Here is a 12295-nt window from a genome sequence, read left to right as displayed (position 1 = left end):
ACATGAGGCCAGACGTGCTTGAAAACGAGCCACGGAAGCACTGCGTTCAGAGAAGGGTGATACCACGGCGTCGGACTGAGCCACAGATCCGTGGACCCGACCTTAGAATGGCAAGGCTTTTTTTTTTAACTGTTTATTTGGAAATCATTTCAGTTTTGCAATAGTTACCAAGTAAAAATGGTCCACGGGACATTGGGATGCCATCTTTCCCGTCTCGCCCATTGTTAGTATTTTACCTCATCTGCGTTGGCATGGGCTTCCCATTGATTTTCTTATTGTTAGTGCACCAAACGCAAGCCAAACCCGTCCCCATGGATCGGCTCTGACTCCTGTCGATGCCCCAGGCTGTCAGCTGTAGCCACATCTTCCACCCACGGAACAGCCAGAGGGTGCAAAGAACCAAGCTTTCACTTAGAAGTTGAGGCCTTATTCTTTATTTCGGAGCCACTCGAGGCTAAAGCATATACCGGGGTACCTTGGAGATAGTGGGGGTTCACTTTCAGACCACATAGTCAAGCTAATGTCACAATAGAGTGAGTCACACCTGGCTTGGTTTGGTTTCCCAGAACATATAACAATGATGTTTATACGACATGGTGAAGTATTAGGAGCCCTGGTGGTATAGTGGTTACAAGTTGCGCTGCTAGCCGCAAGGTCAGCAGATCAAAACCACCAGCCATTCCATGAGAAAGATGAGGCTTTTTGTTCCCGTGAAGAGTCTCAGTCTTGGAAACCTACAGAGGCAGTTCTACCTGAGCCCACAGGGTTGAGCTGAGTCAGCATTGATTGGATGGCAGTGAGTTCGCTTTGGGAAGTGCATTAAGTGTGCAGGAAAAAGACAAATAGCATTATGAACAAGTTTGAAATGTTGTGAGATTGCCACAGGGTTTCTGAGGCTGTAGATCTCTTTGGAGGTAGACTGCCTCATTTTCCTCCCATGGAGCAGGTGGTGGGTTTGAACTGCTGATCTTTCAGTCAGCTCACAGCTGAACCCAAACCAAAACTCTTTTTAGTAGTTGTTATCCTCGATTACGACTAGTGAGCCGAGTTCAGGATTCATTTGCATTTTTCTCATCCCCTTCCCACCCATCACCACCTAACTCAGTCAGTGAGTGGGTTTTCATAATTTACTTGAATGTAATTTTTCTCTTTCTCAGTACAGTTAAGCTATTCATCTGAAATACATCTAGGTTCATTTGTTTTAGTTTGCTGCCACTTTTAGGTCCCTCTTTGCATTATTGCTGACTTAAATTCACTTTTTGGAACATGTAGAATATTAACAGGCCTGCAAAATGCTGCTCAACTCTGCCAAAGGCGAAAGGCTGGTTGGGGAGGGGGGGGGTGGAGGGAGCAGGACCCAGGGCTCCATGGGTTTCAGCTGGTGGTCTGCCCTGGGAAAGACCGCAGCCTTGGGAGCCCTGGGGAGCAGCCGGTCATACGGGGGCCGGGGGCTGACTGGAAGTCCGCGCCACAGCCCCTGACAACCATCACAGGTAGAAGGCGCATTCAGAGCGTCCAAGCAGTGCCACCCCTCCCGTCTCCCCCATCTCCCTTACCGCGTTGTTTGTGGGCAGTCAGCTTTATTGTTTTCTGGTTAACCTTTCCTTCGTTGCATTTTTCTAATTGTTAACAGACATACCTGTATGGTTCCCTCTTCTTTCCTGTACAAGAGGAAGCAGGCAGCATGAGCGCGTTTGTCCTGGGCTCTTTTCTTTTAGTAAGGGACCTGGAAGCCATTCCACACCAGCTCGTGGAGATTCGAGATTTTCCAACTTCTTAAAAAACAAACAAAAACAACTAGTGCGGCGCCTCCACTGTGTGCGACCGTCCTTCACTCAATGGAGCTCCTGCCCTGGGACCGCCGGGCGCTTTAGGAAGATGGGTCGAAATCTGATAGGCAGACAAAAGGGAAAAGCTAGTCTGTCATGTTCAAACAAGGAATAAGCGTATGCTGGAACAAACTCCCCCCCAGACACAGGCTTAAAACAAGAGTCCCTTCCTTCCATCGCCACCCTGTGTGTGTCTACAGTAGGGACAATGGTCAGTGAGGGCGTCAGTTCATTGGGCTCAAATAAAGCGATAGGATCCAGATGGCCACCTTCATTTCTCCGGGCAGATGCCAACTGTTGGCCGAGACCCTAACATGCTCGTGAGGATGGCCTTGCTCTTCAGCAGGACTCAAGGACGCTCTGGCCTTGCGGCACGGGGCTCTGGGAGGAGGAGAGCAGAGCTAGTGATCTGGGCCTGGAACTAGCACAGTTGTCCCTGTTTTCACCTTGTCACAAGGTCAGCCCCATTTCAGAGGAAGGGGAATACAGGTTCAGTGGATGTACGCAGCAGCGTCTGTACAGAGAGGTGGAAAGACTGACGGAAGCTGGGGAGCCCTGGGGCATAGTAGCTAACTGCAAGGACAGCAGTTCGAAACCACCAGCTGCTCTTTGGGAGATAGTCAAGGCTTTCTACTCCTGTGAAGAGTTGCAGTCTCAGAAATTCACAGGGGCAATTCTCTCCTGTCCTATAGGGTCACTGTGAGTCAGCATCAGCTTGAGGGGCAGTGCGTTTGGATCCTTCCAGAAAGCTTAGAAAATCAAAGTCAGGAGACACAGTGTGGGAATTGCGCCTGACCTGATCCCACCACACCGAGGCAAAGCACTGGGGGAGTGCAGCGGAACAGCAAGGGAATGGAGCAGCTAGATCCCCAGGGAATGCTGAAAGTGGACTTTGGGGCCAGGGTGTGGTGCCCCAACAGACTGGACTGGAAAACACTCCTTAAGGCCAACAAACGATCCTTGAACTAAAAAAAGAAAGAAAGAAAGAAAGAAAATCAAAGTTAGGAACAGGAAGGCGGGGAGTTAGCAATATTCAACAGTTCTTTTTGAAATTCTTTCAACACTGTTTCCCATTTGCATTGAGGGGAGAATAAGGAAAAACAGATCTGCACTTTAACTTACACAAACCGGTGATCAAAGGGGCAAACGAGAATAAAGCATTCCATGGAAATTATCTTATGGAAAATATCTTTTTGGTGCCCGTCAAACATTGCACTATGAAGTTCAGGGGCCCAGAGTGGAGAGACAGACAGAGGAGCTCCCTTCTAAAGAGAAGACAATGTGCTCAGTCCAGAGAGGCCCAGCAGCGCTTTCAGGATGCCAGGAACGGAGTGTGTCTGCAGTTTCACACCGATGTAGGGATGTAACTTTCATGGGAATAATTTTAGACTTGATGGTCCTTTCATTTTTTTTTTAACCAGGACAACAATTAGCAAAGTTTTATTTGCTCATTTTTTGCATTTAAAGTATTCTTCAATAACATCCTTGGCTTGAGATTCTTTGCCACAGTCCTTAACAACCACACAACTGCAACCAACCACTTTCCGGGGTTTTCCTTCTCTATCAATTTTGCAGAGGCCCACCCACTCTCCTAGTTTCTTGTTGTCATCAACCTTAATGAGGTTGATCTGGTGTTCAGCACATAGGGCCTCCACCAGCTTGACATACATCGGCTCATCACAGTTGGATGCAAGCACACAAAGATGAGCTTGGCGCTTGTCTAAGGCTTTGGCAGCCTCACGGTTTCCACGTGCTAGGCCATCGTGGATGAGGGCGGTCTTCAGCACCTCTTGTAATGCAGTGTTAACGTCAATTACACCTCCAGCAGCAATGCCTTCCTCGGCCATGGCGGTAGGTTACGGGTGGGACCGAATCTTGAACACACCGGAGCCTCCGCCTCCGCACAGCTCGGCGGGGACAGGGAAAGAGCGGTCCTTTCATTTTTAGAAACCATCATTCCCACAATAGAGTAGATGAGGTGCAGTCAATCACACACATTCTCTTTATTTTGGTTTTATTTTTGTTTTGGAAATCTTCAACGTCCAACCATTAGAATAGTATGAGGGGTTCCCCTGTGTCCTCCTCTCTGCTTCAGTAACGATCAACACAAGGCTAATCTTTCATTTACACCCCTAACTCCCCTGTCCCCAGGTGAATAATTTAAAAAACAAACCCATATGTAAATACTTCTTTAAACACGCCACACCTAAAAATTAAGATAAAGACTTGAATGTCAGTCAAGAGCAAGCAGTATCCAAATTTTCCTGATTCTCCTACAAACGTCTTTGAAATGTTATTTTCATCAACAGAGCATCGTCTGTATGTCATAGCTGATGGTTGCGTCTGCAGTTCTCCCTCATTTTTCTTCTTCTTGATTTCTCTCTGGCTTGCCAGACGCTGAAGTTCTCGGGGGAGAAGTCAAGCCATTCGTTCTACAGATGATGTACATCTGGATTCAGCCAACTGGTGAACACGATCCTCTATCCTCTGTTTTTCTCCTTCAAGTTGACACTCTAGAGCCGTAACCAGATTCAGACTGATCTTTTGGGAAGGGGTGAAGGGTACTCTTTTTCTTTTGACAAGAATTTTCCACAGGAGGCGAGCTATGCTTCCCACTGCATCCTACCAGGAGGTCTATGATCTTTGTATATTTCTCTTTGGGTGTGCTAAGATTGTTCAGTGGGCTCAAGTGGCCTGATCCTTCCTTTCCAAAAGTCTATGGGGTTCATGAGCTGAATCGTCATCTTAAACAAACATTTTTTAAAGAGTCTTTTTGACATATGGTTTACATATCACACACTTCCACATTTCAGCCATATTAAAAAGAGATGCATAATCACACTGCAGAAGGTCCGGAACATTTTCTTGGCTCTTGTGTTTGTGATTTGCTCCCCATGGCCCTCCAAACCCCCACCCCACCTGCCCACTGCCCTGCCTCCAGCAAGCCCCTGACCCATTCAGTGTCTCTACAGCCTTACTCCTCCTGGACTCCATATACCGGGAAACATACAAAAGAAAGAAACATCAATAACAACAAAAGATGAGCAACAGTACAAAGGCAACCCCAATGGAGAACAAAGCGGTGAGCACTGAAAACTAGAGCAAACTTAAAACGGGTCAAACAGCAGATCAAATGATGGGGTATCCCATTCTCACCTAGTTCCAGGTGCCCTGATGGCGCTTGCATACCCTGTCCATAGCAAGACTATTCACATCCCTACATCCCTCCACTATGGTCCCAAGAGATCCCTCAGGGGCTCAGTCCAGGCAGAAACCCTGCAAGTAGATTTTGGGTTTCCACTGCCATCCATTGTCCTCTGCAAATCCAAACAAACAAACTCACCGCCTTCAGGTTGATGCTGACTGACAGTGACCCTGTAGGACAGGGTAGAACTGCCTCTGAGTTCTGAGATTTTCACTGTTTTTGGTTTAGAGTGTAGAAAGCCGCTTCTTTCTCCCCCAGAGCTGCTGGTGGTTTTGAATTGCTGACTGCGACATCAGGCCGACAAGTCACCGCGGCCCCACCAGGACTCTACATCTGCAAATCGGGTGTTCACAATTAAAGCTCTGACACTGTTCTCTCCTTCGGATTTGGATTTTATATTTCTCATCCTTGGATCATGCAGCCTGGTGTGTTTCTTCCATGTGGACTTAGTTGACGCCTTATTTAGATGGATGCTTGTTTGAAGTCAAGCTTTTAAGATCCCAGACATTGTTGGATAGCTGGGCACCGCACTTTGCTGTAGCACCCCTATCTTAGTAACCGCTTTATGAGGACAAGTGTTAAGCAGGACAACGTCATAACTCACTGTTCTTAGATTGGGGCTAGAATTAAATTCAAGTCCAAAATTCATTCCCATGTCCATGGTTTATATATGTCTCTGGTTCACTTTCAGGCCCTCATTATTACTGTATGACAGAAAAAAATGATCAATCACCCCCCCTGAGGCATAAGGTAATTCTACTGATACTGTCAGTAATTTATCCAATGACAGAGAATTTAACACACCAGTGAGAACAGGAAGTTCAGCAAGTATAGTTGGCTCCTAATTACGTTCCATCAGTTGTTGATTTGTACAGATTTAACTCTTAAATGATTGAGCACTATTTACATTGACATCGGGAGTTGGTATAGGGCAAAATTTCTAATAACATTTGTTCACAAGGGCAGAATCATGCCTATCATATTAATACATGTCATTAATACACACATTCACATAGCACATACATGGTGCCCCGGGGCCTGCTATCATTGAGAACCCTCAAAGCCGGGTCTGCTTTTTAAGAAGTTCTTTGCTTAACCTACGTCTCTTCCTTCTCCTATGAAGTTGGTGATTAATTTTTCTTTCATTTTTTAAAACAATGTATTTGAGATTATAGCTATGGACTGTTTTGGTAACAATGACATCTTCACAATACGAATCGGCCTATCCATGAACACAGGATAGTCTTCTATGAATGTAGGACTTGCCGTCATCATTTTTAATACTCTGCTCTTTATAACGTGTTGGCATCTGATCAGTAGTTTGTCTCATATGCCCTAGATTCTCCCTAGACATGTACTGGCCACCATCATGTCAATTCCAACGCATAGCAACCCTCTACAGGATTTCTGCGGCTGCTGCTCTTTGGGGAGCTGCCTGCCTCATCTTTCCCCCCTAAAGTGAGGGAGTCAGGCTTCCAGTCAGGAGCCTGACACTTACCCAACACCGACACCAGCGCTCCTTCTTCAGAAACAGAGGGGCAAACCCTGGTACGTGACACATTAGCGTAGAGAGAGAGCAGGGAATTGCCGCCTGAAGGTCCTCAACATCTGGCCGACTAGCCTTTCATAAGGCATGAGGTCCCACTGGTCTCATCTGCAGAGTGAGAGATTTCTGAGTTGCCCCTAAGCGATTTTCTGACTCTGAAGCTTCGGGGCTGTAATTTCCCCGGATTGCTATGGGAATGGTACAGCATCGGCCTTTGCCCCATACACCCGGGTCTCACTCATTTTCCTGTCTAAGTCACTTCAGAGAGAATGAACCTGGAGGGGACATTTTTGCTGTTGCTGTCGACACGTGAGGAAGCTGAGGACTCGAACTGCTGAGGCGGCAATAATGGCCCTGCTGGTGTGAAGTCGTGAAGCCAGAGTCCCGCTCCACACACTGGGGGACCAGGCGCCCATGGTGCCCATGAAGGACGCTTTCGGAGTTGCTCTGCTTTTTAATGACAACTAGCCTTTCAATAAGTTTGTTCTTTCAGAGAAATTTTAAAAGAAAGCAGTTTTGAGTATGTGTGTCAGGGAAGAACCCGTTAGCAAATTCTGCTTTCTGCACAATTATCATCTTTAAAGCCTGAACGTTTCACTGCTGCCAGCTCGCTCCCCTTACTGCAAGGGCTATTGCGGCATTGCCCACATTGCTTGAACCATACGCAGAACCGTGAGAGGATTCACTTTATATGCAAGTAATCTGCAAGATGGAGATATTTACAAGGTGTTTCAGGTAACCAGTAGTCCTCTCCAGGAGGTAAATTAACGCGCCCATGAAGAAAGAAAACAAATCCGTTTTGGTTAAGAAAACAAAGAGATAAATATTGAGATAGAGAAAAGATAACCAGAGGTCTGGCAGAGGAATGCCCAGGTTTAAACCTGCCTCACAAATACCATCTCTCCGATAAGCTTTGCCCGCATTCAGCCTGATGAACGCTCTATCTTTTAGGTGCCGGTTGTCCCTCAGTATCCGAAGAAAGACTTCCCACAAGAGTCCCGGCTTTTTCCATTTGCAGAGCTGGACGCCATGAAAATATTTGAATTAAAACAAACAAACAAAAGCAACAAATAAAACCTCTTAACGACTTTCTATCTTTTTATCCTTCAACAGATTCTATTTCCTGCAACATTCTGATAATTATAAGCAGAGTGAGAAAGATATTAAAATAAAATCTGAGGCTCAATCAGGAAAACTAAGGCTGGGCTCATTTGTGAAGTACCTCAGACCCCAGTGAGCTTTGGAGACTGCCCTATTGTTTTAGTGCATAAACTATCCTTTTGAAACGTTTTTTAATAAACATGGCTTTAGAGGAAATAAATCAACACTGAGCTGGAATTTATCTTTCCATTCAATTTTGCAAAATATGCCTTCAGCCAAGAGTGAAGTTTTTTTTCATCTAAACTTTGCTTAGGAAGACAACACTCTTGAGTAAGCCTTTTGGTGTGAAAAGCTTTTTAGCTGCTACCGTGCAGAAGTACAAAAATTAATGAATAAAATGTCTTGCAAACCTGAGCTACAGAGCCTCTGCTTTGAGTGATAAAGGTTCGTGGATCCTTCCATGAACGGGGCTCTCGGGAGCGAAGACGGTCGGGCAGAGTGGGTTGCACATGGTGACATGACAGTGTGGCGTGAAGGGGCTGAGACTGTTTGCAAGAGGACTTCAGGAGAGAGGATGCAAGGCCATGGTTTTAAAGACTGAAACTAGGCTCTGAGTGGTGTTGAACCCCGTGTGTCCGAGTAATAACCCGAAGGGGGCGGGATAAAGACTGAAACTAGGCTCTGAGTGGTGTTGAACCCCGTGTGTCAGAATAATAACCCGAAGAGTGGGGGGTCTCAAATTTTGTGAGACAGAAAAGAAAGAAAACAAATTTAAATATATCAGTGTATACTTAAAAGTCTATCCTCTTCCAAAAATAGATTCAATGAAAAGTTCTCTCTCTCTCTCTCTCTCTCTCACACACACACACACACACACACCAATAAGAAAGACCCTACAACTATAATCAGGCTGGATACATGGATACATGTGCAGGAAGGAGACAGAGAGAAACCAGCATCATAGGTATCTTGGACGGAGAACATCACCTGCAAGTCAGCGCAGCCCTAGCAAAAGCTTCTTGGGGATGGTGACAAAGAGGTTACCGCAGTGGTGACATGTTCATTGTCTTCACAAAGGAAGGATCCTGGTTCAGTGTGAAAGCACCTTTTCCTGACTCAGGTGCCTGAGAGAAACTGTTCAAGCATGTCTCACACAGAAGTGCAGATGTCCAAGGTTCCTGTCTCCTACGTGGCCTTTGAGTAAGAGTGGAGGTAGACTGTCAAGCTTGTCTGTTATGAAACAATTGCCAAGGTGACACGCGTTCTCGTGGGACGCCTGCGACAGACCGGCCCCCTGCATCGCAGCGTTATGGCGAGTCCCCCTCACGTGGACCCCTCTCTTTCACCGTCCAACGCCGTACCCAGCTTCACACCGTTTCACAAAGAAGCCCGATGGAGGAAGTTAGAAGTGGAGGAACTGCTCCGCCACAAACGTGACCCGAGCTCTCCAGCCAGGTGTCCTTTCCACTCTCCCTGTGATGGCACCAGCCAGGTACGACTCCCCGGGACCTCACTTCCACGGAGCCCCAGCCTTGGGCTTAGCAGACACAGCCGTGACCAAAGCGCCCTGGAAAGGTCAGGTTTGAGAGGTGGCTCTTAAGGGCACGGTGATGGGATCTGTAGGACACAGTCCACCAAGTGTGCTACATACGCCAGGCTTACGGAAATAACACCTGACATCTTACCGCAGAATCTCATCTGTAGAGGAACTTACATGTTTTCATCTATCACCTCCTGATGACTAAAGCAGCTTTATTAAATTTGCTAGACAAAGAAACCGAAGGAAGTTTGAATGTTCTGACACAACGTAAAGGACAAATTCTAGACCAACCCAGAGGGTTGGAGTTCAAACCCAGTGTTCTCCCCCATGATAGTTAGTCAGAGATCCCGGGGGGGCAGACCCTGATAGGATGTTTGCAAGAAAATGACAGAGGTCTCATAGAAGATTATAGGGACAAGATCTAAACATCTCACAAAATATTCTTTAGGTGACCATATGGGACATTCCCCGACCTTTGTCAATCCCTTGGCCAAAACCTTGAACTTGTCTATGCAGAAGCATGCAGGTCTCTCCATGTGCAGCAGACCTCACGCCTGCAGGAAGTGCACCCAGAAGGTGGGCTCTCACACGTGCATGCGTGCCTTTACCAAATTCCACTGTGTACCTTGTGTGGCTCCCCATCCCCGGCGGACAGGTCTGAGTCTGTGCAAGGAACATCCTCCAGAAGCAAAGAAAATAGAGAATCTCTCTCTCTCTCTCTCTCTCTCTCTCTCTCTCTCTCTCTCTCTCTCTCTCTCTCTCTCTCTCTGGGGCCTTACAATGGAATCATCACTTGTCAGTTAACAAGAAAATCTCTCCTTCCAATTTGGAATTGCACCAAGAAGATAGTTGGGGAAAATTCCAAGATGCAATTCAGAATATGATATAAACTTTAAAAATACTAAGGGGAAGAGGAGACTATTGCATTAAGTTGTGAAAGAGGGGCTGGATCTCAGTACATTTTCTCAGGAGTTTGCTTAATTTTCTCTCTGCTGTGTGGGGAGATACAATTTCAATACTTTCAATTTCAAATACTATCTTTAGGAGATCATCACTTAAAACAGTTGAATCATCCAGGTAGAATGTTATTTTATTTGTATTTATCTATAGGATAATAATTCATTCTACCATCTGTGAGTGTTAAAAGAAATATTCTGTCACAAATTAATTTAAATTGTTTGGATTGTTAAGGATTCAAGCTACACTTTATTGTTCCTGATAAAACCATTAAAGAACAGACGCTATAGACTATGTAGAAATACCCAAAGACATAAAAATAGGAAAACATTGTCCAAAGGCACCTGATATTCTTATGAGTGTTTTGAAGATTTTCCCCCCTCTGAGCCAACTATATAATAGAAATAATTCCAATTTTCTTCCAAATTCAGATTGTGTAATATCTCCCATCTAGTATCCCAAGATTTCTCCGAGCTAAGTGGTATACAAAGCATGATCTCTTTGCTCAGAGTAATCCCGCGGCCTCCCTTGATGGGATTGAAGGAGCACTGGTAATGCACATGCCATCGGTTTGCAGCCACCAGCCCTTCCACAGGCCAAAGACGGAGCGACGCACTCCTGTAAGGACTCCAGAACTCACAGCCCTGGAGTCGGTGCTGACTCACATTGAACCTCTGTGGGTCTCCAAGCCAGTCTTTCTCTCACGGAGCTGCTGGCGGTTCAGAACTGCTGACCAGGCAGATTGCAGCTTCATTCATAAGCACTCCACCACCTTAAGGATGGCAGCCCAGAAAACATTGTGGGGTCACGCAGGGCTATACCTGGGAATTGACTTAACGACTGCTAACAACAACTATCAAATTCGGTTCTCAGATTTTATACTTTAAAGTGTCTGATTTGGGCTCTACAGACTTTTCTGATAAAGGGTGTAAAGATCACTAGGAGAGCCTTGAATGATTTGGGGAGGACCTGCTCTGACTGTTAGGGACAAGGGTGGGGGTAGTTACGCTACAGGAGTGAGGCGCAGCAGCGCTGGGCATTTCTGCTGGTGGTAATGCTTTGCCACCCGACAAGGAAACGCCAAGATGGACTAAGCACACCTGTAGAAGGACACGGGCAGTTTAGATCAACGGTACTCTAACTCCTGGCTCTAAGTGGGCAGTATGTGGAGCCACATAATGCACTCTCCTAGAATACTGAGAGGACTCCAACGATTGTCTCCATAAATCACAGCAAAACCTATGTGGGAAGCTGGCATTTGGACTGATTTTGAATGCAAGCAAGTCATAAAGTGCTTCGACTCATCCAAAAGTTCTTTGGTGGCTTGCCCATCAATTTAGTCTCTTTGCCAATGTGTCTCTTGCATAAGTTTTATTAATAACTGGACCAATCACATTGAACTCTAGCATGTGCATTTTTCCTAGGGACGCATCCTGACTGTCCAAGGGCTTTCCCACTGTGTCCCAGGGGTCCCTGAGGTGTGGGCATCGGATTGATACTGAAGAGAGACAGAAAGCAGCTCTCTTTTTGCTACAATGTGGAGCCCTTTCTAGGTGGCATCTTCACCTTCCTTGAGGAGTGGCTTCTGATTAGAGAAAGGTTAGAGATGGGGCAGGACTAAGTAGTAGGGCGGGGGCCAGACCAAATCCAGGGATACATATGGTAGCCAACTAAAAAGGAGGGGGAAAAAAGACATGGGTAGTGGGGGCACAAGGCACTAACCCACCCAAGGGGAGGATATTGTTTATATCTCCACAGGGAAAGAGGGACCAGACTTCAACCCGGTGTTCCAAGATGTGAATGCAACATGCTGACCTGGAGTAGGGAACCAGTGGAGAGGTCTGAGGGCCCGGCCCCAATCCCAACTACGTGGACGCCTGCCCCTCCCCCCAGAAGAATTTACTTCAGAGGACAGCACTGAAGCAGTAGCTCAGGGAGAGGAACATGTCTGATCAGAGCACACAGGAGCAGATGAAGGGGGAGGAAGAAAGAGTGGAGCACATCCTAGCCCACCAAGATAGGATGATATTGAGGACGATATTCCCACTCAGAGCAGCCAGTCCACAGAGAAGACCACATGGCCAGCCCCACTATGAAACATGACGTCCGTCACTGAC

The 12295-nt window shown here is 46.4% G+C and overlaps 1 protein-coding gene and 1 pseudogene across 1 annotated transcript; one reads left to right on the top strand and one right to left on the bottom strand.

The window, feature by feature from the left end:
* Positions 1-3251: 3251 nt before the first annotated feature.
* On the bottom strand, positions 3252-3750 carry LOC142454559 (small ribosomal subunit protein eS12-like). The gene has a single exon (XM_075555833.1). The coding sequence runs from the start codon at positions 3674-3676 to the stop codon at positions 3278-3280; it is 399 nt and encodes a 132-aa protein (XP_075411948.1). The 5' UTR covers positions 3677-3750; the 3' UTR covers positions 3252-3277.
* LOC142455585 (alpha-enolase pseudogene) overlaps positions 3675-12295 on the top strand; it is a 96063-nt pseudogene continuing 87442 nt past the window's right edge.

Source organism: Tenrec ecaudatus, chromosome 8 (assembly GCF_050624435.1).
Source record: "Tenrec ecaudatus isolate mTenEca1 chromosome 8, mTenEca1.hap1, whole genome shotgun sequence".
Lineage (NCBI taxonomy): Eukaryota > Metazoa > Chordata > Mammalia > Afrosoricida > Tenrecidae > Tenrec > Tenrec ecaudatus.
This window is presented reverse-complemented; position numbering and strand designations above follow the sequence as displayed.

Coding starts and splice junctions, on each gene's coding strand:
- LOC142454559 (XM_075555833.1), bottom strand. CDS start 3,676: ATGGCCGAGGAAGGCATTGCTGCTGGAGGTGTAATTGACGTTAACACT.